Source organism: Oikopleura dioica, chromosome XSR (genome assembly GCF_907165135.1).
Source record: "Oikopleura dioica chromosome XSR, OKI2018_I68_1.0, whole genome shotgun sequence".
NCBI lineage: Eukaryota > Metazoa > Chordata > Appendicularia > Copelata > Oikopleuridae > Oikopleura > Oikopleura dioica.
In genome coordinates this window covers 4,060,218-4,084,681 of record NC_137294.1, presented here as the reverse complement: position 1 = coordinate 4,084,681, position 24,464 = coordinate 4,060,218, and the positions used below count along the sequence as shown (strand labels likewise).

Genomic DNA, 24,464 nt, shown 5'->3' with positions numbered 1-24,464 from the left:
AATGGCAAACGCCAGAAATTCGTTTTCGATCGTTTGATTGCTGCTCGGCCTCAGGTTTAACGATGTCGAGGATTTTTTTTTGCATCCTGGCGGGGTGATTCATCAACATTAAACCAATGCCACTTTGGAAAAGGCGGCGCTAATTTCCTGTTCATTCTTGCTTTTGTCAAGTTGTTGTTTCGCTAACTGGGTGTTTTTGAGAAGGCGAAATCGGAAGTCGGGTGTACACTGCGATCACCTAAAATGGGATGCCGGAGACAGAAACTAACCTGATCGGAAGAACAGAAGAAGAAAGAAATAATGTTCAAAAACGAAAAGGGAAAGCGCACCTCCTCCAGGTAAGCGATTTCGATCAAGAGCGCTTTATCTCAGCTGGCTTGTATTCAGTTACAAAGTCTCCGTAATCGGATGTTCTGGTCCAGTCGCTTCCAACTCCAATCAACTGGGTGGCGACAGCGATCTCGTAGGAATAGGCAAGTCCTCCTTTTGCGCGCGCTTCATGTACCCAGACCAGGATGAGTACTCGCAAATGGACAAGCGCTCGATCATCTCCAGCGTCGATTTCGCATCCGGCCTGATCAACTACCATCACACGCTCTGGTGGGGCACCACAACAGTGGAACCCGACGAAAAGACAGAACTCAGCTTTTCGCTCCTCGAGCAGACCGTTTTCGTCGACGATTCCAGCCTCAAAGTGTTCGACGCCGACAAGCTCAAGAAGGAGCCGTACGAGAAGCGTTGCGCTATCGAGGTTTTCAAGAACTGGCGCCAAAAGAAGTTCAAAGGCTTTGCGAATTTTCACGACACACCGGAGCACGAGAACGACAAGATGCCAGACAAATTCAAGATCGACGCCTTTCTGCTTCTGATCGACGTCAGCAAGGAGCGGCACGACAAGCAGCCGATCGAGAATCAGCTGGTCATTGTCGAGAAAATTCTTAAGAACATGAAGGATATCAAGAAGACGCCCGTGGTTGTTGCGTTGACCAAATATGACAAAGTAGCGGAGAGCCCCAGACTGGAAGACGACATCAGCGGCAAAGTCAAGAACTTTTTCAAGCGGCCCGAAATCGAAAAGAAACTCCTAAAGCAGCGAGAAGTGCCGATTATTGAGACCTCGGCGGACGAGAACGTGAACATTTCGGAGACGTTTCAAGTGATTGCCTCCCTTGTTGACAAGCGGCGCAACAATAAAGAGAGCAGAAAGTCCGTCGAAGTGAAGCCCTTTCGACAGGCGCGCGAGGAAGTGCTAAAAAACGAGGCGCGAATCAATGAAGATTTCAAGGAGTTCCTCAAGGAGAATCTGGTCCAGTACGAAACGACGTACAAGGAACTCGAGAAAAAGTTTCACCCCGACTCGAGCGCCTTCAAAACATTCGTTAGGCTATTCGGAACTAGCATGGCGCGCAAGGTGTTGCGTGAGCGAGTTAAGGACCTGAAGAATCTTTACCACGACACGATCATCCGCGGATACAAGCACTATGTCGACATGGCTTTAGGAGAACTGATTGCGGACTCATTCCAGAACGCAACGCCCACGTGGGACGAATTGATAGAGGAGGTCAAGACGAAAAACAACTTTAACAAGTGGTTCATCACGCTTCCCAACTACGACGCTGTGAATGGACACAACGGCAAAAGCGGCAACGATGGAAAGTATTGGTACGAAGACGAACACGTGAATCAAACGAGCGATATTCGAATTCCCATCCATGTACTGACGGACGAATACGCCGGCGAGCTCTTCAAAAAAGACACACTTGGGAAGATCGAACGACTCAAATTAGCAAATCATGCATTGCGATCAGCTTCCTCTCTCCAACTCACGGAGCAGTCTAAGTCCACAAATTCGATCCCAAATCGTTTGGGAAAATGCTCTTCCCCCTCGATCCACTCATCGTCGACGAACGAACAAATGTCCGAAAACGACCTCTCTTCCATCGGGAAGCCGGACCACACTGCTTTCAGACTTAACCCAAACAGGTAAATTCAACAAAGTGAGAGCTCAATTGACGGTTTTATAAGATGGTGCTGGAACGGCGATAGAAACAACACCATTAAAATTCTGTTTCTCTCCCAAAGCCCCATTCCGCTTCAAAAATTCTCAGGTAAGCAGCAATATCAAAATGCATCAAAGCATATTTTATCATTCGCAGAAAGTCTTGGCACTGGCGTCGAGATATTTCAATTCAACGAATCATTTTCCAAAATGGACCTCAACCAACTTTACCCTCCGCATTCGCCGAACGGAATAATGGCAGTGTACTCTGACGGCGAAAATCTTCAATTTTGCAAAAATTGGCTCACTTCCGCGACGCTGGAAGATGATGCACCTCTCAAGGCGATACCGGTATCTTTAGTGATGAATCCCGACCATGACATGGATCCTTACAAACGACAGCGGCACGCAATTGACGGTAGCGAGTTCTTCAACGAGATCAACGGTTCCTTATCGGCGGGCTTCTTCTTCTCTCCTCCTTCAAATCAGCAACTTCATCTCCCCCAGAAAATGAAAGAGTTCGTTCACGAATTGGCCAACCTACCCTCAATCCGGAGCTCTGTGATGAATGCGTCCACAAATCAAAAGCTTCAAGAAGTATCTGGCGGTCCGTTGATAGACGAGTCATCGATTGTTCTTGGGGTCTGCGCGCCTGCACTGGATAAGGAACCGAGTGAGATCTTTCAGAAGTATCTGAGTAATCAAGCGCAGCAGCTCAACTATGGCGTTGGAAAATATGGACCTAATTGGCTTCAGGTATTCTTCTTTGCGCAGTAGCATTCTAACATTCTTAAACAGATCGATGACATAATCTTCGAATTCTTCGAATTTGGAAGCGGCTCCTCCCTCGAGCAGCCCGATGTCAGTCACGTTGATGGTTTAATTTTCTGCTTTTCAAAGCTCAACGGCCTCCAATCGTGTGCCGAATTTTTCTCAAGGTCTCCTGCGTCCAAAAAGCCCTTTCAACTCTTTCAGGTATTCTTTATATAACTTTTCTCGCCGACCTTATTGAAACATTGAAGAGTACATCAAGTCACTCGACCGAAGACAGTTTCCAGCGACTGGCGAGCGAAAAGTTTGGCGAAGTCAAGTACGAAATCATACGAAGCAGTCAACTCTTGTCGCCTCTTTTGACTAAAGAGCAGCAAAATGAAGCGCGCCTTGACCGGAAATTTGAAGAGATCATCAACGCAGCCAAGGCGAGCAAAAGCATAGGACGGATGTTCAGCGATGGCACAGTTGAGACACTTGCCACTCCCGACAGCACATTCAGCACGCTCGACAAAAATTCAAACTTTGGTACACATAAAAGGTTTTTCTTTGAATGATATCCTTTTTAGGGTCGTCTTCCATCTCTGTGGAGTCATCGGACGCGGCGGAAAATGTTCGCGATAGAGCTATGAGGTTCAACCAGGCGCATTTTCCAGCGACAAGGAGCAAAGGTACCCATCACTTAATCAAAATTAATGTTCTGTTCCATCGTTTGATCATAATAACAGCTAGCATGTTCTAAATCACGTGTGAAACAAGCGTTACAGTTGCATGGTAACGGATGCCTGATAATATTTAGTAAAACTTAATTTCATAAATCTCATCATCGACAGCTCACTGAGAATAATTGCCATCATTTGATGATTAAAATATTCAATCTGTAGAGAAGCAACTTATTTCAATTTTTTTCGCGTAGTTACAGTTAACCACCATGTCGGGAGGCTCGACCGATCGAAATTGGAGGGACTGGATGCGAAACTCGCCGATGTTTATTCCGAAAAGCGGCGAGTGTCGATGCCGACTTCGATGATCGGCGACTTTCTTTCCCCGTCCATTGCATCTTCCTTATCATCATCCGTCACCAGAGTTTCTGGTTTAGTTACTGGGTGTTTAGTTTGTAGCTTTCTATTTTTTATCAGTTGTTTAAATGTTTCTCTTTCCGATCAAAAAATTTGAATGTACAAATGATTGTTTGTAAAATATGTTTTTGATACAATCGTTCACTTTCTTTGCTTGGAAAATAGAGAGTATATTCGGTGAATCGGTGTTATTCAATAGTACACCCTAATGATTAGATTCATCTCCGAGTTCCTCCAGCCGCCTGGGCATGTTCCGTCGCAAAACAACTCAATCTTCAGATCAAGGGCTAGAGAACGGAAAAACCACTGGCAAGAAAGTCAAGAAGCGCCGTTCAAAGGCAAACGATTTAAATACGGTAAGTTATAATTCTTATGTTTTCAATTTTTTACTGTAATAATCTAAGTTAATTGTCAAACCACTGTTCTCTTAAAATGAATGGCGAAAGAAATCACAGCTCTCTGAATAAAAATATAATTATTTTATGATGGGATAAAGCGAAAGCTCGCGCAGGCAATAAGGAAAGAAGATCGATACTGTATTCTTAGCGAGCTTCGTAGCCAACTGCGACCGACCCAGTGCCCCTTATTCGATTTTCGTCAAATGCTTCCTCTCTTCGTTTTTATGAAAAAATTGCGAGAGAAAGCGTAAAGAATATTTACTCGAATGCCTGCCTCCCAAAAAAACTATGGCAATTTTAAAGAGTTTGAGAGTGTTGATATTGGAGAAAAAATAGTCGACCTCGAAAAAGAGTTGGTTTTCTTGTGAATACTATAAACAGCTGTATCGCCTTTGTTTAGAATTTACTTATGCAAGGTTTTTCCTTTGTCCAACTCTGAGAAATAGAGAGCCAACGGCGATCATCCGATAATGACATTCTCAAGGACTGTACGAATGATCGCCCTCAGCGCAAGAGTTGAAATGAGTTTCGAAAGTTCATCTTCTTTATTAGTTTAGCAGGCTACTTACCAAAAGTTTTTTTTTGTAATTTTAACAAACGATATAGTTAATTTTTTTTTTTGAAACTCTATCGGTTGGGTGACATTCATGATGCACAAAATGATTCGGTCGTTGAGTACAACTTCGCTCCAGAGCACATCCAAATTGAAAAAGCCATTTTTATTTTCGAGCTCTCTGCGCGCTCTCAAAGTAAATTAATGACAAGTTAATATCATTTCCAGCATATTAAGAAATAGGTTTGCACTTTGCACCGCTTGTCTGGTAATCAGACTGATGAACTGTTTTATACGACAGCTCCTCACCAATCAGTAATATTTTGATTAACCTGCTAGTCTATTTCTTTTAAAAACCATGCGAGGATGCAAAGTGTAAACCTTTTCTGACTTCTCAGTCCACGCGTTCTCTTTGCTCTCATCTAACACCGAACAGCAAGCGAAAATCTGCCGCCCAAATTGTCGGCCATGTTTGCTCAACGCTCGCTAATTTGCTTTTAGTCTTTGAAAGACTCAGATACTGAATCTCTTCACGATATGTCAACCAGTGTAGCTGCTATTTCAAACAAGCAAGAAAATTCTTCAATTTTATGTAAGTCACCCAAATCGAGGCACCCCGTGAGGCTAATTTTCAGCCCAACTCGACACTCACCATTCCAAAAATTCAAAATCCCGACCTCGATTCACCACGCCGAAACCGATCCGAGAATTTCTCGGGATGGAGAAATCCCAGAGTAACAGCTCGACAGCAAAAGGAGTTTCTCCATTTACGCCGAACCCGCTGCATCACGGTGGATACAGCGATCGCTTCTTTCGTAGAGAACTTGGGGATGAAGGCACATTCGAGAATCTCGAGGGACCGGATGCTCTTGTGCCTGTCTTCCTTAAGGTCATCGTAACTGCCATTGAAAGCTCTTGTAAGTTTTCCGCGACGGAATTGATCAAAGAAATTCACCTATTTTAGCACTCGACTACGAAGGACTGTATCGGGTTCCAGCTGACAGCAAAAAACGCTCTCTTCTGCTCAAGCATTTCGATGAGACGTTCAAAAATTCTTCAGATTTCGACTTCGGTGATCTTTCTCTGGCGCCAAATACACTAGCTGGTTGCGTTTCGTGGTTCCTAAGTCCGAAAAATCTACCTTCGCCCATAATTCCAGAGAGTCTACAGGAGGACTTGGTGAAAGCAATAGGTGAGCTCCAAAAATGAAAAATACGGACTACTCATCGTTGATTTCAGCCCCAACCAGTGAATCAGCGCCGCCTCCCTGGGAAAGAATACGCAACGTCCTGCTAGAATTACCCGTGCGTGAAAAGGGCCTTGCTAATTGGCATACGCTTCGTTTTATTTGCAGGCACCTGTACTGTGTCTCCGAGAAATCGGAGATCAACAAGATGAGTTGTCGTAATCTCGCAACCTGCTTATGTCCAACCTTTTTCCCTCTGAAAGATCCGAGTAAGTTTTTTGCTTGATTCAGGAGACAGAATCTGTCTGACAGATAAATAAACTCACTTTTTAGGCCAATATCAGTCCGAGTCATTCTCTGGTGATCTGATTGAAATTCTGATATGTCTGATAGAGCACCACGATTCCATTTTCCGCGACGATCCAAAACGCATAAAACTGATGAAGCAAGAATATTTGCGCAAAAAGTGAACATTTATTAACACCGTGTTAATTTCTAATTCTTTATTCTATTTATTATTTCCTAAATAGACACATTCTACTTCGACTTCTGAAAATATTTAAAAGAAATCTTTTTTTGGCTTAAATACCTCATTCACTACTATTTTGCCGATGACTTCTGTACTTGAGAGTTCAAAAATAAAGACGCATTTTAATCCTTACGAAGATCATTCTCAAGTTATCAAAAGATGAATCGAGAGGAATACCGCATTCAATCAAGTATAGTCTATGTAGCAAGCAATATCTAGAATCTTTGGCATGAGTCGCCATCTGCTCGGCGGAATCTTAAGGGCTCTGACGAAGTACTCCAGCAACCAACTGAAGTTTGCCTGGCCTGCCGTTAGTCGAAGAAAGGGTTCATTTTAATTGTACGTTGATAATCTATGGTCCTGCTCAAGTTGATACTGCATTAATAACAAGGACAAATAAGAGTTCGAGGCCCACTAGGATAGGACAGAAACTCTTGCTCAGGATGATTTGGTTATTATGACGATATATTCGAGGGAAACAGAAGTTGATTAGTAAATAAGGCAATCCTTAAATTCAGAATCACGATTTCTTCTGTTTCTGTTTCTTCATCAGTTTCCGGTAGCCACAAGGAACGATCGTATTCTGGAATGAGCTCCGAATGTCTTCCCTTCCTTTTATTTCCACTTCTTGCGAGTTGTTTGCAAATTCTGCAACATATCGATAATTGATCATCGGATGAATACTTTCTTCGGACATTCGTCACATAATCTCGCCAAGCTCGTTCCGAAACTCGGAAAGCGCTGATCGATACGGGTGATCATCTCCGTCGTCCAACGGAGACCCCGTATCCTCACAATTTCTCGCATTTTTACGAACAAAACTCTAAATGAAAGTCATAAGCTGAGGTACTATACATTGTGACACGTATTCAGGTTTTTAATGGAAAAACACGCGATAGTATGGCATCACATAGCACAGCAGGAGCGAAGATAATTTAAGACTAGTTAGGATGAACTTGAAAATATTGCACTCACTGTCAGAGAGAAAGAACTTGTAACTGTACTAAGGGACGAAAACGTGGTCACAAGGCGGTTGTCGATTTCGAGCAGAGTCAAGAGAATGGACAGGATTATCTTCGTTGAATGTTCAAAGTTGAGCCGATTAACGCGAAACGCTGTTTAGATTTTGTTAAAGGCAACGATGTCCATCGACTGAACGAAGTCCTCGAAGGCGACGATTTGCTCCTCGAGGTCGTCCATTGAAACTTTGTCGTCCTCGATGACGCAAGTGATCTGCAACTTTTTGATTCCGTAACTGAAGGAAATAGTTACAAAGGGATGAAAATGAGAAGTTATTTACCCGACGGCGATGAGTTTAGCGGTACCCCAGAGAAGACCGTCCATTTCGATCGATCGGACGCATTCCTCCATCTTGTCTAGTGGGGTCTCGTCATCCCAAGGCTTAATGTCGAGGATGATGTTCGATTTGGCAATGACTTTTCCTTTCTTCTCTTCTTTGGCGGCTTTTCTTGCATTGTATGCGGCGACTCGCTCGGCCTGATATTTATTTAATTATAACTTGGGTTTACGCTAATATTGATTACCTTGACACGCTCGGCTTCTTCGTCATCTTCATCATCGTCACCGAAGAGATCAACGTCATCATCGTCTTCTTCTTCGGCTGGGGCAGCGGATGCGGAACCAGCTGGGAGAGAGGTGAATTCGGAGCTGTAAGAGTTGAGATTATTCCACCATCTCAAGACGTTCTCGAATTTGGCTGCCTAAACGTGTAAAAAAGTAAATTCGTTAAATGGAAAAGAGAGCTAGTCGAAATTATAAAATGTAGAAAATCTTTACCGTCAGGAGCGGCGGCGAGAGCCTTGAAAAGGGCAACATCAGCTTGGGAAGGAACCCATCCGGCAGCGTAGGAGTTATCCAAAAGGAACTTGTTGAAAGATTCGAGACCGGAAGCTGAGGACAAATCGAACGACATTCTGACTATCGCGAGAAATTATTACCGTCGTTTTCCATCTTTAGAGCGTTTTTCAGATGACAAGGGTAGACCAAAACGCTCTTAAGTTGGAAAATTTACGATCAAACTAGGATGACAGTGGGAAAAAAATGATGAATGAAAATGCATAAAATGAACTTTTTCCAAAACTCTAAAAATGCATCTGAGGTCATTTTTACCTATTTATGATAAAAAAATTACGATCTTTGAATCAGAGGCTATGATTTCACCTGCAAAAAAGCGTAGAAAACAATTTTTTTCAATGATTTTTCAGGTTGAAATAAACGTTATTCTAATTATTAATTAAAAATTCCTAAAAACGCTCTAAAGTTGGGATTTTTTCAGATGACAAAATATGGAAAATATTGGCAAAAACGCTCTTAAAATGGGCGCTCTTAAGATGGAAAACCACGGTATACAAAAATTGTGAATTTCAGAAGTAAAATTATATCAGTCGAATGAACGATAAATATAAAAAGACAGGATTTCTGTGATGTGCAAGTTTTTTTCCCACGAATCGAAATTCGATTCGAAAGGATAGAAGCAGACTCCCGGCAGGGAAAGCGCTGATCGATACGGGTGATCATCTCCGTCGTCCAACGGAGACCCCGCATCCTAATAATTTCTCGCGATTATGCGAAAGCATCATTACTCTAAACAGACATGATTAGATGTGAAAAGAAAGTGAGCTACTAGTTTAGAGAGGAGTGAAAGAATAATTGACACAGACAGTGATGTTGGATAGTGAACATGTCACAAATAGGGACATCGACTTCGGTCTTCTTTTTTTCGACGTCGACGTAAGCGACTCATAAAACCTTCCGCTTCTTTCAAGACGGTCAGCATTGTCCTCCTTTCTTCAGGTCTATGGGAAGGTTCCACCTCGGTTGATGGTTAAGACTCGCCTGATGAGGACCCTCATCAGGATCTTCGTTCCCGATCATCATCCTTGTCTCGCTGCGGATGATGATCGTTCGCACCCCAGTTAGGGCCGACTAATTTTCTCAAATAACTCCCGAAGAGGAGATTTCGATCATCACTAAAAAAAACGGGGGTTAGAGAAGCTGAAAACGGTTAGAAGTCGCAAGAGTAACGTGATGTGATAGATAAGGTGATGTGCTAGAAGCTGAGATTGTGATTACAGTGTTTACAAAAATAAGAAGTGAGGTTGTGAGAGATTCTCATAAATCTGGTGATAAGTCGGGTTTTACGATTACTGATGGTCGTGGATGTGAGCATGCGGGTTCACATACCAAGACCATCATTGTCGCCAGTAGTTGGCGAAGGATTTTCATCCACTCTTGGATCGTTTTCGTCGGCTCATCCGAGTCACATTCGAATTCGCATTGACGCAGCCTGGGCAAAAGCCCGCCTTCGATTGCAAAAATCGCAGAAAAACATCGTATTCGACATTTAACTGCGGTTCCTGTCGCGTTGATACATTCTGAAATTTTTTCATGTAAGATAGGTCGGAAATAAAATAATTAAATGTTGACACGTAAGGCAGTTTCTCTTGAAATCCATCTTTCGAGCGGCCTCCAACGAAGAAAATAGACAGAAAATGAGGTTTCTCTTTGTTTAGGGACAGATTCTCCGTGGGTCAATGTCAAAAGGTGCGAAAAGGGAAATTCGTGTCGAGGAATTTGCAACTAATGAGTCAAGTGCAAATGAAAGGAGTAGCGTGACGTGTAGATGTGGGCGTGGGGCAGCCAATCAGCGAGCGCGGACGGTGCGCAATCAGATGAGCAGCTCAGAAGGGCGCGAAATTTGAAATCTGAGAAAGTCAGAATTTTGCTGGCATGGGCGAGATTATCCGATGCTTCGAGGAAACGGGAAATAAGAACTCTAACAAAACGGAATTTATTCATCATTCTTAAAATTAGCTAAGTTTCTCTCTCGAGTATAATCTGCGTTATTACGAGCAATTTTGTAAAAACTATCCCAATAAAAGGAAGGCTGGCCCGTGACACGTCTTTCCTCGATTCTAGAGAGCCCTAAGATCGAAGATTTTTTGGAGGACAGTCGAAACCAAGAAAAACTGTTAGAAAAGTACTTCCTGGAGGATCTAACTTTGGACATTCACGGGACCACGCGCTTGCTAAAGAAGCTGATAACATGGATGGAAGAAAAGGGCGTGGAAGTCTCTTCAGTTCTCTACGACGCGTTCAACGAGTCAAGGCTGCCGGCCGAAAGCCAGTTCGGCTGTCGCTATTACCATCTTCCCGAAGGAAAAGTGCTTCCTTTCTTTAGTTCGCGAAGCTTGCTTCTCCAATCTGGCACAACGGGTCTTTGCTCGTGGCCCGCCGCCTGGTGCCTCGCCGAGTTCGCGAATTCGGAGTCAGGGAGAGCAATCTTTGGTGAACGCAATTTTCTTGAGCTTGGCTGTGGAACAGGAGTAGGAGGAATATTTACAGCCGCGCTTCTACGACTCGGAGAAAGTTCTCAAAAGACTGTTTTCTTAACGGATGTTCACAGTGAAGTGCTCTCGGTTGCGGAGATGAATGCAAAGGCGGCGATGCGTTTTCTGCCTGGATTGACGCTAGGGACTGATTCAAAAGATTTCTCATAGTGACCAAGGTCGAATCTCATTTTGGAATCAAGGAAAGCCGTCAAGGAGCTCGACTGGTGTTCTTACGATCAGAAAGAGTTGAAGGCAATGCTGGACGAGACCGATGTCGTTTGCGGTGCAGATATATTCTTTTTGCCAGCGTTGTTTGCTGACCTCACAACATTACTTCGCCTATGCGTAGATTACAAGCCCGAAATAAAAATTATTCTAGCAGGTAGCCACTCGAGGATAGCCTTGTTTATGAACAATAAAATCCTAAGCAACGATGCGAAATGAAGACACCTGGAATCAATTTTTAGACGAATGCAAAAACAAGAAATTAAAAGTCGTCACTCTTTCAAACTGTCTCGATCTTGATGAGTACTTTGTTTATGAAAGATCTTCAATTTTAATAGTATCAGTATCAGCTGAAAGTTCATAATGCCTGAATCGCCTTCTAGCTGAATAAAGTGGAATACGAAAAAATAATGTTTCTGTTGTTTATTGATGTTTGCTGTCTTGTTGAAGTTTCACTTGAAGAAGTTTCAATTGGGTGAACAAAATATTAACAGAAAGATGCGTCGAGTTTTCCTGGAGGGTCGAAGAACTCGACTGGAATCAGAATTTTTCATACATGCAGTAGTAACGAACTTTTTGGCAATATTTGGTAGAAGTATTTGTTTTGAAGGAACAGTATTCGGAGCGAATCAAAAAGTAATCAGAAGGCAACTGTATATTACATTATTTAAACTTGAAATGTTAGAATTAAAAAGACAAAGTGCTGGAAAGAGAAAGAAAGAACTTTTTAAATGTACACAAAGAATGGCGAGATAAAACAGAAAGGAAAGTTATTGAATTTGAAAAAGTAGTAACAATATAAAAAATAACAATACAGATATTTATAAATTTCGAAGGACGGTTCTAGTGCTAACGTTATGCATAGACCACTTGCGTATTTTCGTGGACGGCTGCTTCGGTAGAGATGTCAGTGACTTGATGGAAGTTAGGTCTATCGTCGTAGTCTCGCCCGTAGTTGTTGACTGTTTGCACATTTCCGCTAAATTAGTGTTAATGAAAACAACAATGACTAAAATAGTCAATCGTGAATTTCAGAGCGCCAATAGGCAATATAAGCGTTCAAGTAAATATTTGAATAGCTTCAAACAGAGTCCTTTCGCTCTTAGTCAGAAAAAAAAATCGTAATGCCGCTTCGTTGGACGGAAAACGGTGCCGTCATCGGCCGAGAAAACAAAGAAACTTGTGTAGAAGAGTACTTGGGAATTCCCTTCGCTCGGATAAAGCGATTCCACCGGCCAGAAGCATACGATGAATGGGAAGAACCGTTGGTTTGTTACTATGCTAGCTACAGTTATCCCCAAGGATTGTTTTTGACAGACATGCGTTTGCTTGAAGAAATCATACAGTTGTGTGAGAACTTTCCGCACCCCTAAAGAGCGGGTAAAAGATGCGGAAACTCCTCACACCACTGTAGCTTAAAAACTAAAAAAGATACAACGTTTGTGACTTTTGATTTGATTCCGAAGATTCAGAACTTTGAAGATCTCAAGTTTTCCGATGAAAACAAGCTGTTGCTCGATATTTACGTTCCTCCAGTCAAGACAGAAGATGAACAGCTCCCTGTTATGGTTTATATCCATGGGGGATCGCTACTTAATGGAGGCCCAGCTGAGTATCCAGGAAATACAAATCTGCCTAAAATGGGAAACGTGGTTTTGGTTGTCATTCAGTACCGTTTAGGAAACGATTTCAGCCGTTTTCAATTATTCAAAAAATTTTAGGTGTGATGGGCTTCTTCAGCTTCAAAGATGGCGAAAAAATCATGGGCAATTTTGGATTATACGATCAGGTCTTTGCGCTTGAATGGGTCCAAAGGAACATTCACAATTTTAATGGCGATCCGAATAGAGTCACGATTTTCGGAGAGTCCGCGGGGGCTTTTTCCTGTGATGCTTTGATTCGATCACCTTTTCAGGTGAAATAAATGTGTCTTGATAACAACTTCTGAGAGATTCTGAGAGATTGACTTGTGAGAGATTCTCATAAATCTGGTGATAAGTCGGGTTTTACGATTACTGATGGTCGTGGATGTGAGCATGCGGGTTCACATACCAAGACCATCATTGTCGCCAGTAGTTGGCGAAGGATTTTCATCCACTCTTGGATCGTTTTCGTCGGCTCATCCGAGTCACATTCGAATTCGCATTGACGCAGCCTGGGCAAAAGCCCGCCTTCGATTGCAAAAATCGCAGAAAAACATCGTATTCGACATTTAACTGCGGTTCCTGTCGCGTTGATACATTCTGAAATTTTTTTCATGTAAGATAGGTCGGAAATAAAATAATTAAATGTTGACACGTAAGGCAGTTTCTCTTGAAATCCATCTTTCGAGCGGCCTCCAACGAAGAAAATAGACAGAAAATGAGGTTTCTCTTTGTTTAGGGACAGATTCTCCGTGGGTCAATGTCAAAAGGTGCGAAAAGGGAAATTCGTGTCGAGGAATTTGCAACTAATGAGTCAAGTGCAAATGAAAGGAGTAGCGTGACGTGTAGATGTGGGCGTGGGGCAGCCAATCAGCGAGCGCGGACGGTGCGCAATCAGATGAGCAGCTCAGAAGGGCGCGAAATTTGAAATCTGAGAAAGTCAGAATTTTGCTGGCATGGGCGAGATTATCCGATGCTTCGAGGAAACGGGAAATAAGAACTCTAACAAAACGGAATTTATTCATCATTCTTAAAATTAGCTAAGTTTCTCTCTCGAGTATAATCTGCGTTATTACGAGCAATTTTGTAAAAACTATCCCAATAAAAGGAAGGCTGGCCCGTGACACGTCTTTCCTCGATTCTAGAGAGCCCTAAGATCGAAGATTTTTTGGAGGACAGTCGAAACCAAGAAAAACTGTTAGAAAAGTACTTCCTGGAGGATCTAACTTTGGACATTCACGGGACCACGCGCTTGCTAAAGAAGCTGATAACATGGATGGAAGAAAAGGGCGTGGAAGTCTCTTCAGTTCTCTACGACGCGTTCAACGAGTCAAGGCTGCCGGCCGAAAGCCAGTTCGGCTGTCGCTATTACCATCTTCCCGAAGGAAAAGTGCTTCCTTTCTTTAGTTCGCGAAGCTTGCTTCTCCAATCTGGCACAACGGGTCTTTGCTCGTGGCCCGCCGCCTGGTGCCTCGCCGAGTTCGCGAATTCGGAGTCAGGGAGAGCAATCTTTGGTGAACGCAATTTTCTTGAGCTTGGCTGTGGAACAGGAGTAGGAGGAATATTTACAGCCGCGCTTCTACGACTCGGAGAAAGTTCTCAAAAGACTGTTTTCTTAACGGATGTTCACAGTGAAGTGCTCTCGGTTGCGGAGATGAATGCAAAGGCGGCGATGCGTTTTCTGCCTGGATTGACGCTAGGGACTGATTCAAAAGATTTCTCATAGTGACCAAGGTCGAATCTCATTTTGGAATCAAGGAAAGCCGTCAAGGAGCTCGACTGGTGTTCTTACGATCAGAAAGAGTTGAAGGCAATGCTGGACGAGACCGATGTCGTTTGCGGTGCAGATATATTCTTTTTGCCAGCGTTGTTTGCTGACCTCACAACATTACTTCGCCTATGCGTAGATTACAAGCCCGAAATAAAAATTATTCTAGCAGGTAGCCACTCGAGGATAGCCTTGTTTATGAACAATAAAATCCTAAGCAACGATGCGAAATGAAGACACCTGGAATCAATTTTTAGACGAATGCAAAAACAAGAAATTAAAAGTCGTCACTCTTTCAAACTGTCTCGATCTTGATGAGTACTTTGTTTATGAAAGATCTTCAATTTTAATAGTATCAGTATCAGCTGAAAGTTCATAATGCCTGAATCGCCTTCTAGCTGAATAAAGTGGAATACGAAAAAATAATGTTTCTGTTGTTTATTGATGTTTGCTGTCTTGTTGAAGTTTCACTTGAAGAAGTTTCAATTGGGTGAACAAAATATTAACAGAAAGATGCGTCGAGTTTTCCTGGAGGGTCGAAGAACTCGACTGGAATCAGAATTTTTCATACATGCAGTAGTAACGAACTTTTTGGCAATATTTGGTAGAAGTATTTGTTTTGAAGGAACAGTATTCGGAGCGAATCAAAAAGTAATCAGAAGGCAACTGTATATTACATTATTTAAACTTGAAATGTTAGAATTAAAAAGACAAAGTGCTGGAAAGAGAAAGAAAGAACTTTTTAAATGTACACAAAGAATGGCGAGATAAAACAGAAAGGAAAGTTATTGAATTTGAAAAAGTAGTAACAATATAAAAAATAACAATACAGATATTTATAAATTTCGAAGGACGGTTCTAGTGCTAACGTTATGCATAGACCACTTGCGTATTTTCGTGGACGGCTGCTTCGGTAGAGATGTCAGTGACTTGATGGAAGTTAGGTCTATCGTCGTAGTCTCGCCCGTAGTTGTTGACTGTTTGCACATTTCCGCTAAATTAGTGTTAATGAAAACAACAATGACTAAAATAGTCAATCGTGAATTTCAGAGCGCCAATAGGCAATATAAGCGTTCAAGTAAATATTTGAATAGCTTCAAACAGAGTCCTTTCGCTCTTAGTCAGAAAAAAAAATCGTAATGCCGCTTCGTTGGACGGAAAACGGTGCCGTCATCGGCCGAGAAAACAAAGAAACTTGTGTAGAAGAGTACTTGGGAATTCCCTTCGCTCGGATAAAGCGATTCCACCGGCCAGAAGCATACGATGAATGGGAAGAACCGTTGGTTTGTTACTATGCTAGCTACAGTTATCCCCAAGGATTGTTTTTGACAGACATGCGTTTGCTTGAAGAAATCATACAGTTGTGTGAGAACTTTCCGCACCCCTAAAGAGCGGGTAAAAGATGCGGAAACTCCTCACACCACTGTAGCTTAAAAACTAAAAAGATACAACGTTTGTGACTTTTGATTTGATTCCGAAGATTCAGAACTTTGAAGATCTCAAGTTTTCCGATGAAAACAAGCTGTTGCTCGATATTTACGTTCCTCCAGTCAAGACAGAAGATGAACAGCTCCCTGTTATGGTTTATATCCATGGGGGATCGCTACTTAATGGAGGCCCAGCTGAGTATCCAGGAAATACAAATCTGCCTAAAATGGGAAACGTGGTTTTGGTTGTCATTCAGTACCGTTTAGGAAACGATTTCAGCCGTTTTCAATTATTCAAAAAATTTTAGGTGTGATGGGCTTCTTCAGCTTCAAAGATGGCGAAAAATCATGGGCAATTTTGGATTATACGATCAGGTCTTTGCGCTTGAATGGGTCCAAAGGAACATTCACAATTTTAATGGCGATCCGAATAGAGTCACGATTTTCGGAGAGTCCGCGGGGGCTTTTTCCTGTGATGCTTTGATTCGATCACCTTTTCAGGTGAAATAAATGTGTCTTGATAACAACTTCTGAGAGATTCTGAGAGATTGACTTGTGAGAGATTCTCATAAATCTGGTGATAAGTCGGGTTTTACGATTACTGATGGTCGTGGATGTGAGCATGCGGGTTCACATACCAAGACCATCATTGTCGCCAGTAGTTGGCGAAGGATTTTCATCCACTCTTGGATCGTTTTCGTCGGCTCATCCGAGTCACATTCGAATTCGCATTGACGCAGCCTGGGCAAAAGCCCGCCTTCGATTGCAAAAATCGCAGAAAAACATCGTATTCGACATTTAACTGCGGTTCCTGTCGCGTTGATACATTCTGAAATTTTTTCATGTAAGATAGGTCGGAAATAAAATAATTAAATGTTGACACGTAAGGCAGTTTCTCTTGAAATCCATCTTTCGAGCGGCCTCCAACGAAGAAAATAGACAGAAAATGAGGTTTCTCTTTGTTTAGGGACAGATTCTCCGTGGGTCAATGTCAAAAGGTGCGAAAAGGGAAATTCGTGTCGAGGAATTTGCAACTAATGAGTCAAGTGCAAATGAAAGGAGTAGCGTGACGTGTAGATGTGGGCGTGGGGCAGCCAATCAGCGAGCGCGGACGGTGCGCAATCAGATGAGCAGCTCAGAAGGGCGCGAAATTTGAAATCTGAGAAAGTCAGAATTTTGCTGGCATGGGCGAGATTATCCGATGCTTCGAGGAAACGGGAAATAAGAACTCTAACAAAACGGAATTTATTCATCATTCTTAAAATTAGCTAAGTTTCTCTCTCGAGTATAATCTGCGTTATTACGAGCAATTTTGTAAAAACTATCCCAATAAAAGGAAGGCTGGCCCGTGACACGTCTTTCCTCGATTCTAGAGAGCCCTAAGATCGAAGATTTTTGGAGGACAGTCGAAACCAAGAAAAACTGTTAGAAAAGTACTTCCTGGAGGATCTAACTTTGGACATTCACGGGACCACGCGCTTGCTAAAGAAGCTGATAACATGGATGGAAGAAAAGGGCGTGGAAGTCTCTTCAGTTCTCTACGACGCGTTCAACGAGTCAAGGCTGCCGGCCGAAAGCCAGTTCGGCTGTCGCTATTACCATCTTCCCGAAGGAAAAGTGCTTCCTTTCTTTAGTTCGCGAAGCTTGCTTCTCCAATCTGGCACAACGGGTCTTTGCTCGTGGCCCGCCGCCTGGTGCCTCGCCGAGTTCGCGAATTCGGAGTCAGGGAGAGCAATCTTTGGTGAACGCAATTTTCTTGAGCTTGGCTGTGGAACAGGAGTAGGAGGAATATTTACAGCCGCGCTTCTACGACTCGGAGAAAGTTCTCAAAAGACTGTTTTCTTAACGGATGTTCACAGTGAAGTGCTCTCGGTTGCGGAGATGAATGCAAAGGCGGCGATGCGTTTTCTGCCTGGATTGACGCTAGGGACTGATTCAAAAGATTTCTCATAGTGACCAAGGTCGAATCTCATTTTGGAATCAAGGAAAGCCGTCAAGGAGCTCGACTGGTGTTCTTACGATCAGAAAGAGTTGAAGGCAATGCTGGACGAGACCGATGTCGTTTGCGGTGCAGATATATTCTTTTTGCCAGCGTTGTTTGCTGACCTCACAACATTACTTCGCCTATGCGTAGATTACAAGCCCGAAATAAAAATTATTCTAGCAGGTAGCCACTCGAGGATAGCCTTGTTTATGAACAATAAAATCCTAAGCAACGATGCGAAATGAAGACACCTGGAATCAATTTTTAGACGAATGCAAAAACAAGAAATTAAAAGTCGTCACTCTTTCAAACTGTCTCGATCTTGATGAGTACTTTGTTTATGAAAGATCTTCAATTTTAATAGTATCAGTATCAGCTGAAAGTTCATAATGCCTGAATCGCCTTCTAGCTGAATAAAGTGGAATACGAAAAAATAATGTTTCTGTTGTTTATTGATGTTTGCTGTCTTGTTGAAGTTTCACTTGAAGAAGTTTCAATTGGGTGAACAAAATATTAACAGAAAGATGCGTCGAGTTTTCCTGGAGGGTCGAAGAACTCGACTGGAATCAGAATTTTTCATACATGCAGTAGTAACGAACTTTTTGGCAATATTTGGTAGAAGTATTTGTTTTGAAGGAACAGTATTCGGAGCGAATCAAAAAGTAATCAGAAGGCAACTGTATATTACATTATTTAAACTTGAAATGTTAGAATTAAAAAGACAAAGTGCTGGAAAGAGAAAGAAAGAACTTTTTTAAATGTACACAAAGAATGGCGAGATAAAACAGAAAGGAAAGTTATTGAATTTGAAAAAGTAGTAACAATATAAAAAATAACAATACAGATATTTATAAATTTCGAAGGACGGTTCTAGTGCTAACGTTATGCATAGACCACTTGCGTATTTTCGTGGACGGCTGCTTCGGTAGAGATGTCAGTGACTTGATGGAAGTTAGGTCTATCGTCGTAGTCTCGCCCGTAGTTGTTGACTGTTTGCACATTTCCGCTAAATTAGTGTTAATGAAAACAACAATGACTAAAATAGTCAATCGTGAATTTCAGAGCGCCAATAGGCAATATAAGCGTTCAAGTAAATATTTGAATAGCTTCAAACAGAGTCCTTTCGCTCTTAGTCAGAAAAAAAAATCGTAATGCCGCTTCGTTGGACGGAAAACGGTGCCGTCATCGGCCGAGAAAACAAAGAAACTTGTGTAGAAGAGTACTTGGGAATTCCCTTCGCTCGGATAAAGCGATTCCACCGGCCAGAAGCATACGATGAATGGGAAGAACCGTTGGTTTGTTACTATGCTAGCTACAGTTATCCCCAAGGATTGTTTTTGACAGACATGCGTTTGCTTGAAGAAATCATACAGTTGTGTGAGAACTTTCCGCACCCCTAAAGAGCGGGTAAAAGATGCGGAAACTCCTCACACCACTGTAGCTTAAAAACTAAAAAGATACAACGTTTGTGACTTTTGATTTGATTCCGAAGATTCAGAACTTTGAAGATCTCAAGTTTTCCGATGAAAACAAGCTGTTGCTCGATATTTACGTTCCTCCAGTCAAGACAGAAGATGAACAGCTCCCTGTTATGGTTTATATCCATGGGGGATCGCTACTTAATGGAGGCCCAGCTGAGTATCCAGGAAATACAAATCTGCCTAAAATGGGAAACGTGGTTTTGGTTGTCATTCAGTACCGTTTAGGAAACGATTTCAGCCGTTTTCAATTATTCAAAAAATTTTAGGTGTGATGGGCTTCTTCAGCTTCAAAGATGGCGAAAAATCATGGGCAATTTTGGATTATACGATCAGGTCTTTGCGCTTGAATGGGTCCAAAGGAACATTCACAATTTTAATGGCGATCCGAATAGAGTCACGATTTTCGGAGAGTCCGCGGGGGCTTTTTCCTGTGATGCTTTGATTCGATCACCTTTTCAGGTGAAATAAATGTGTCTTGATAACAACTTCTAAAAGTAAAATTAGAAAAAAGGCTTATTCCACCGAGCAATCGTTCAAAGTGGAAGTCTTCTCTCTACGTGGTGTCCTCAAACTCCGTCTAATCGAAAACTAGCTGTCGACAAATATTGCAAAGAACTGTCCCTTAGCTCAGAAGAAGAGCTCAAAGATGCGCTTCTAAAAATGACAACCAAGGAACTCATCGACTTTGAAAATAAGTACATGCTGGGTACAAGAGGAAATAGATTTCTGATTGTCGTTGACGATGAGATAGTTCTCAAAGATTTTTACGATTTCAAGAATGAAATCAAAATGCCTCTTTACTATGGCAGGATAAAGTCTGAAGGGGAGTATTTGCTCACGCATCGTAAGTTTTTGTGTTATAAATTAGAAATAAAAAGTTCAAAGGATTTCCTGGTTTCAAAAATGGAGAAATGTCAGAAGAAATTTTCCGAAAAATGGTGAAGGGTCAGATTGAAGTGTGGGAAATCGACTGCGATGAGGATCTCTTAGACCGTATCAGTGACTTGTACAAAGAAACTGATGAGAGTGGCGAAACAATCTGGCAAAAGACATTTGGAAGATGGTACGGGGACTGGCTAATCGGTTCGGGAGTATTCATGACTGCCCAAGATGCGAGCACTTTTACTTTTGAATTCGATGTGACTCCAATTTGGTTTCATTCAGGATAAGATAGAAATGATTCTAATGAGTTAAAGCCAACACTCGATATTCATAACGTAATAAATTTGACGCAACAACATTTATATTCTAAGTAAAGATGAACACAAAGGAAACTGTCAAATCAAGCCGAAATGGTGTGAGTCGGACCACGCGGATGACCTACCATACTTGTTTGGATGGGTTCTGGGAGACAAACCTGGCCAAGGAATCAAGCCAACTGAGCTTGATAAGAAACTCTCGCGAGCTGTTATACGGGACTGGAGCGAATTCGCGAGTGGTAGAGAACCCGTTTGCAATCAGTTCACGAAGTGGTTTGATGACGTTGCGTAAGGAATAACCCAACGCCATTAAATAATTATCTCGACGTAGAATTTACACAAATCAGCCGCGAATGCGAAAAATCGACAATCAAAAATACGAAGGGAAAACAGCGCTGTTCCGGGAGGTTTTCAAGAAGCGAATAGCAAAATTTAATACTTCTGACTATTGAAAAAACACAATAAATTTTTACTAGTGACGACTTACGTGGCACTCATCGATGGAGGCGCGATGACCAAAAATTGCTCTTGGTTTTTGCTAGGGGAGAATATGCCTCTCCATTTACTCTTGAGCCAGTCAAGGAAGGAGAATCCGCCAGCAAGGCCCGGTGAAAGTCCAGGAGCTGTGACGTGAATGTAGTAAACCAGAATGCCGAGGATCGCAAAATTGATCAATGCATACACCCAATGAACCAAAAACATAAGAATCGTATTGAAAATGGCAGCAACTAATGAATGTGCTGGAAGAAACTTATTTCAATAGCAGTAATAAGTAGGCTCTTACTTGGAGTACACAGAAATTTGTACCAAGATTGAGGTTGTGAACGTATTTCCTCTCTCTCCACGGGAGAATGCTCGAGTACATCATTGTCGACTATCGCTGCATCGGGTGATTCGTCAATGTCGTCCGCTTGACGCACGAAAATGTCTGCGTTGAAAGAAGGATTCTCGACCGCTGGCGGTAAGGATGACCTTTATTGAAAAAGTAAAAATCGAGGGAAGAAAGTAGTTTTTACCCGATCGCGAAGCTATCTTCTATATGATCATTTAATGTAGTTCCTCTTCGATTCTGGGACATAATTTGAAAATCACGCGTCGTATCTCGAAGATCCTGGCCATACATCCCTTCTGATGGCAGGTTGTTTGATCCAGAAGGAGCGGGTGCTTGCAAAGAGTATTAACACTTTCGACAATGTTAATAAGTACCTTGGAGTTTCTCTCTTCGTTTCCGCTCATGATAAGCTTTTGATAAACAGAAGTTAGCGTAGCAGGTTACGCCGTAGACGAGAAGGAATGCATTAGCGATGATAGGCGCAATAGTGTTGATATCGCCAGCGAGCAGGAAGATAATGGCGATTAGGCCGACGAGCAGAATCGCGCGCACTGGCACTTTAGAAGCGCCCCAAGTTACTTCGAAGTACTCGAGTCCCTTGATCGAGCCATCTTCGGCGATGGAACGGATCAGCCTTGGTGCTCTTGAAATAGAACGATAAACTTTCATCAACTACTTTTCCGTACCCATATGTGCAAGTGGCGACGCCAGAAATGGAAGAAATATAAATACCAATATTAAACAGAAGCTTCGAAGCAGAAATGAGACCACCTATCATTTGATTCGAGACGAGCGCTAAAGGAATAGAAGTCAGTTGAAGTATTGAAAAAGTAAAGTACCTTCTCTAGTGCAAGTCGCTCCAAAGTAAATAATAAAGATAATGTAAAGGATACCAGTAACAAGAATAGAGGCGATTGTCCCCTTTGGAATATCTTTGGAAGGAGACTTCAAATCTCCAGCCATGTTTACGCCAGCGAAAACACCGCAGATAGACGGGAAAAAGATGCCCAGTAGTCCAAAGAACTCGTGGATATTGACGTAGCCTGGAATTTTGAGAGCAGTTTCATTTGTTCCCTTGATCATGATTTTCCACTCTGGTTTCATATTATCCGAGATGATAGTGCTATTTTGGAAGCCCCAAAAGCCCTGTTCTTGTTGTTGTACGTCGTTTTTGACGGCAGGGCCGACGAGAAAGTCGATTGTTGCGGCAATGATGATGATGAAGAAGAGAATCTGAGAGCGAATGACCCACTTCACGCCAGCGAGATTGATCAAAAGAAGAATAATCAAAGCGCCAATTGCCAAGCCAGTAACTGCCCATTGATTCTTGTCCTTCTCGAAAACACCGAGGACAGCGGTGGCGAAAGCAGAGGCGTACAAGGAAGCCGTAACAGTAAGACCAAAGGCAAAGACGATTCCAACAGCTGCTCCCTGTTTAGCTCCAAGCACACGGCTCAATAGTTTGTAGAGACCACCGTTTGCCACGTCGGTGCGCTCACAAATCCCAATTGCAGCCGCTCCAGCCGCCATTCCGATCCAAATGAGAAGGAAGACGATTACAAGCGCACAACTCACACCGCCGACGCCAACGATGAATCCTCCTTGCAGAAAGAGCAATGCGCCAAAGATGTTCAGCATAATCTTTTACGATTGACTATTTTCGCTCAAGAAGAATTTTCTACTTACGGATACAAAAACGCCATCCCAAGCTCCAAATTTGATCGGACCCGTGAGATAGCTTGGAACATCCCACCACGGACGATTCTCCAAGTTCGACGCCTGCTCTGCGTAGTAAAGCTCATTCTGATTGTCAGCTGTAGCTTGCATCATTTTAGTTTTGGGCGATTCTAGCGCGCGTTCCTTTACTTTCTACCACTCATTTTAGGACTTGAATCTTAACAAGAAAATAGAATAAATAATGAGTCAAAGAATGCGAAAAATTACATTTAATAAATGCTTCCTGCGTTTGGTTAAAAGTTGAGCGAATATAGAATCGATAATTTGGACAAAATCGTTTTCAAATTTTGCGAGGATGATGAAAAATCATGTGTTTTGGTTAAATAAAGCGGCTAGAATAATAATAAAGTAAAAATTAAAATTTCAAGAATTGAGAGATCATGCTTTTCATCACTATATTTACAGTTCGTGACAGTAACGGACATGGTTCATTTTTTTCGTTTGTTGGTGTGTCGGATGTGTTGTGGAAAGAAAAAAGGAAAATAATCATAGTTTTGGTCGATCTGAAAAGTTGGAGAGCGATAGAAATTAGTTTGGGGTTGTCTGGTGCAGAAGAAGTTGAGAACAAGAATCTAGGAAAGGCTTCTGTTGTTGGCTATCGTTCGAAATTAAAGAAGTGAAATGCAAAGAAGAGGTCGCCTTAGACTTGGAGGATGATTTTGATAAAATCTAAAGAAAAAGAATTAATGATAACATCGAAAAATAAAGACCTGCCTTCATAGTTGATCTGTCCGTTGTTGTCTTCGTGGCCAGTCAGGAGCTGCTCAACTTCGTCTTCGGAAAGCTTTTCGCCCAAGGTCGTCAACACGTGGCGGAGCTCGGCAGCGTTCACAGTTCCGTTGCCCTCCTTGTCGAAAACGCGCAAGCCCTAAATTGAGAATTTAATTTGAATTAACCGAAAACTTATTCTCACCTCGACAAAATCTTCGTAGCTGCCGGGGTCCTGATTTCTCGTGATAGTGGCGAGCATTGGTAGGAACTCGTCAAAGGTTAGCGTTTTTACATTCATGTCTATCGCAAGAGTTAAATGGAGAGAAAAATAAAGGATAGGTAGTACCTTCGGCTTTTGGGTTGTTGAGCACTTTCATCACTTCGGCATTAGTGGGATTCTGTCCGAGAGCTCTGAAGACATCTCCTGCCTGGCTGAGCTTGATTCGCTCGTCCCCAGAGCGGTCGAAGAGCTGGAAGGCTTCACGGAAATCCTGGATCTGGTCTTCAGTGAAGTCGGCCATTATTTAAAATCAATCTAAAAAGGACCAAAAGTAAGTTTTGTGAAATGTCGGCCGAGGATTGAAATGGAA

At 42.3% G+C, this 24,464-nt stretch overlaps 5 protein-coding genes across 7 annotated transcripts; 2 read left to right on the top strand and 3 right to left on the bottom strand.

Moving 5' to 3' along the window:
• Positions 1-180: 180 nt before the first annotated feature.
• Positions 181-6,457, top strand: LOC145710618 (uncharacterized). Of its 3 annotated transcripts, XM_081788407.1 has the most exons (14): positions 181-338; positions 388-1,983; positions 2,026-2,108; positions 2,157-2,755; positions 2,798-2,974; positions 3,022-3,298; positions 3,340-3,441; positions 3,687-3,869; positions 4,066-4,205; positions 5,302-5,392; positions 5,436-5,717; positions 5,765-5,992; positions 6,040-6,255; positions 6,320-6,457. In XM_081788407.1, the coding sequence occupies exons 1-14, from the start codon at positions 301-303 to the stop codon at positions 6,454-6,456; spliced, it is 4,149 nt and encodes a 1,382-aa protein (XP_081644533.1). In that variant the 5' UTR covers positions 181-300; the 3' UTR covers position 6,457. The 3 variants fall into 3 exon arrangements, with proteins under 3 accessions (XP_081644533.1, XP_081644535.1, XP_081644534.1); XM_081788409.1 differs by lacking the exon at positions 3,687-3,869 and having other exon boundaries at positions 4,129-4,205; XM_081788408.1 differs by lacking the exon at positions 3,687-3,869.
• A 905-nt stretch (positions 6,458-7,362) lies between these two features.
• On the bottom strand, positions 7,363-8,482 carry LOC145708435 (elongation factor 1-beta-like). Its single transcript, XM_081786107.1, has 4 exons — positions 8,313-8,482; positions 8,060-8,232; positions 7,816-8,012; positions 7,363-7,770 (listed from the first exon to the last, which is right to left on the bottom strand). Exons 1-4 carry the CDS (start codon positions 8,446-8,448, stop codon positions 7,635-7,637), a joined length of 642 nt encoding a protein of 213 aa, XP_081642233.1. The 5' UTR covers positions 8,449-8,482; the 3' UTR covers positions 7,363-7,634.
• Positions 8,483-18,348: 9,866 nt separating this feature from the next.
• Positions 18,349-23,333, bottom strand: LOC145708413 (solute carrier family 12 member 8-like). The gene is made up of 8 exons (XM_081786080.1): positions 23,113-23,333; positions 22,266-23,067; positions 22,113-22,221; positions 21,801-22,069; positions 21,611-21,758; positions 21,379-21,566; positions 21,082-21,334; positions 18,349-18,920 (listed from the first exon to the last, which is right to left on the bottom strand). Exons 1-8 carry the CDS (start codon positions 23,254-23,256, stop codon positions 18,797-18,799), a joined length of 2,037 nt encoding a protein of 678 aa, XP_081642206.1. The 5' UTR covers positions 23,257-23,333; the 3' UTR covers positions 18,349-18,796.
• On the top strand, positions 19,066-20,643 carry LOC145706713 (liver carboxylesterase B-1-like). Its single transcript, XM_081784146.1, has 5 exons — positions 19,066-19,209; positions 19,413-19,589; positions 19,621-19,854; positions 19,900-20,239; positions 20,281-20,643. The coding sequence occupies exons 1-5, from the start codon at positions 19,066-19,068 to the stop codon at positions 20,562-20,564; spliced, it is 1,179 nt and encodes a 392-aa protein (XP_081640272.1). The 3' UTR covers positions 20,565-20,643.
• Positions 23,334-23,349: 16 nt separating the features above from the next.
• On the bottom strand, positions 23,350-24,442 carry LOC145708439 (myosin light polypeptide 6-like). The gene is made up of 4 exons (XM_081786112.1): positions 24,221-24,442; positions 24,077-24,174; positions 23,878-24,031; positions 23,350-23,832 (listed from the first exon to the last, which is right to left on the bottom strand). The coding sequence occupies exons 1-4, from the start codon at positions 24,393-24,395 to the stop codon at positions 23,804-23,806; spliced, it is 456 nt and encodes a 151-aa protein (XP_081642238.1). The 5' UTR covers positions 24,396-24,442; the 3' UTR covers positions 23,350-23,803.
• Positions 24,443-24,464: the final 22 nt, after the last annotated feature.

Coding starts and splice junctions, on each gene's coding strand:
- LOC145710618 (XM_081788407.1), top strand. CDS start 301: ATGTTCAAAAACGAAAAGGGAAAGCGCACCTCCTCCAG. Junction 3,442..3,686: donor TCCAGCGACAAGGAGCAAAG/GTACCCATCACT, acceptor TTTTTCGCGTAG/TTACAGTTAACCACCATGTC. Junction 6,256..6,319: donor TTTCCCTCTGAAAGATCCGA/GTAAGTTTTTTG, acceptor CTCACTTTTTAG/GCCAATATCAGTCCGAGTCA.
- LOC145708413 (XM_081786080.1), bottom strand. CDS start 23,256: ATGATGCAAGCTACAGCTGACAATCAGAATGAGCTTTACTACGCAGAG. Junction 22,070..22,112: donor GTCGCCACTTGCACATATGG/GTACGGAAAAGT, acceptor TTCTATTTCAAG/AGCACCAAGGCTGATCCGTT. Junction 21,567..21,610: donor GAAGATAGCTTCGCGATCGG/GTAAAAACTACT, acceptor TTTTCAATAAAG/GTCATCCTTACCGCCAGCGG.
- LOC145706713 (XM_081784146.1), top strand. CDS start 19,066: ATGCCGCTTCGTTGGACGGAAAACGGTGCCGTCATCGGCCGAGAAAAC. Junction 19,210..19,412: donor ATGAATGGGAAGAACCGTTG/GTTTGTTACTAT, acceptor CCGAAGATTCAG/AACTTTGAAGATCTCAAGTT. Junction 19,855..19,899: donor TGATTCGATCACCTTTTCAG/GTGAAATAAATG, acceptor AAGTAAAATTAG/AAAAAAGGCTTATTCCACCG.
- LOC145708439 (XM_081786112.1), bottom strand. CDS start 24,395: ATGGCCGACTTCACTGAAGACCAGATCCAGGATTTCCGTGAAGCCTTC. Junction 24,175..24,220: donor CAACAACCCAAAAGCCGAAG/GTACTACCTATC, acceptor CTCTTGCGATAG/ACATGAATGTAAAAACGCTA. Junction 24,032..24,076: donor GCTACGAAGATTTTGTCGAG/GTGAGAATAAGT, acceptor TTCTCAATTTAG/GGCTTGCGCGTTTTCGACAA.
- LOC145708435 (XM_081786107.1), bottom strand. CDS start 8,448: ATGTCGTTCGATTTGTCCTCAGCTTCCGGTCTCGAATCTTTCAACAAG. Junction 8,013..8,059: donor AAGAAGCCGAGCGTGTCAAG/GTAATCAATATT, acceptor AATAAATATCAG/GCCGAGCGAGTCGCCGCATA. Junction 7,771..7,815: donor GCTAAACTCATCGCCGTCGG/GTAAATAACTTC, acceptor TATTTCCTTCAG/TTACGGAATCAAAAAGTTGC.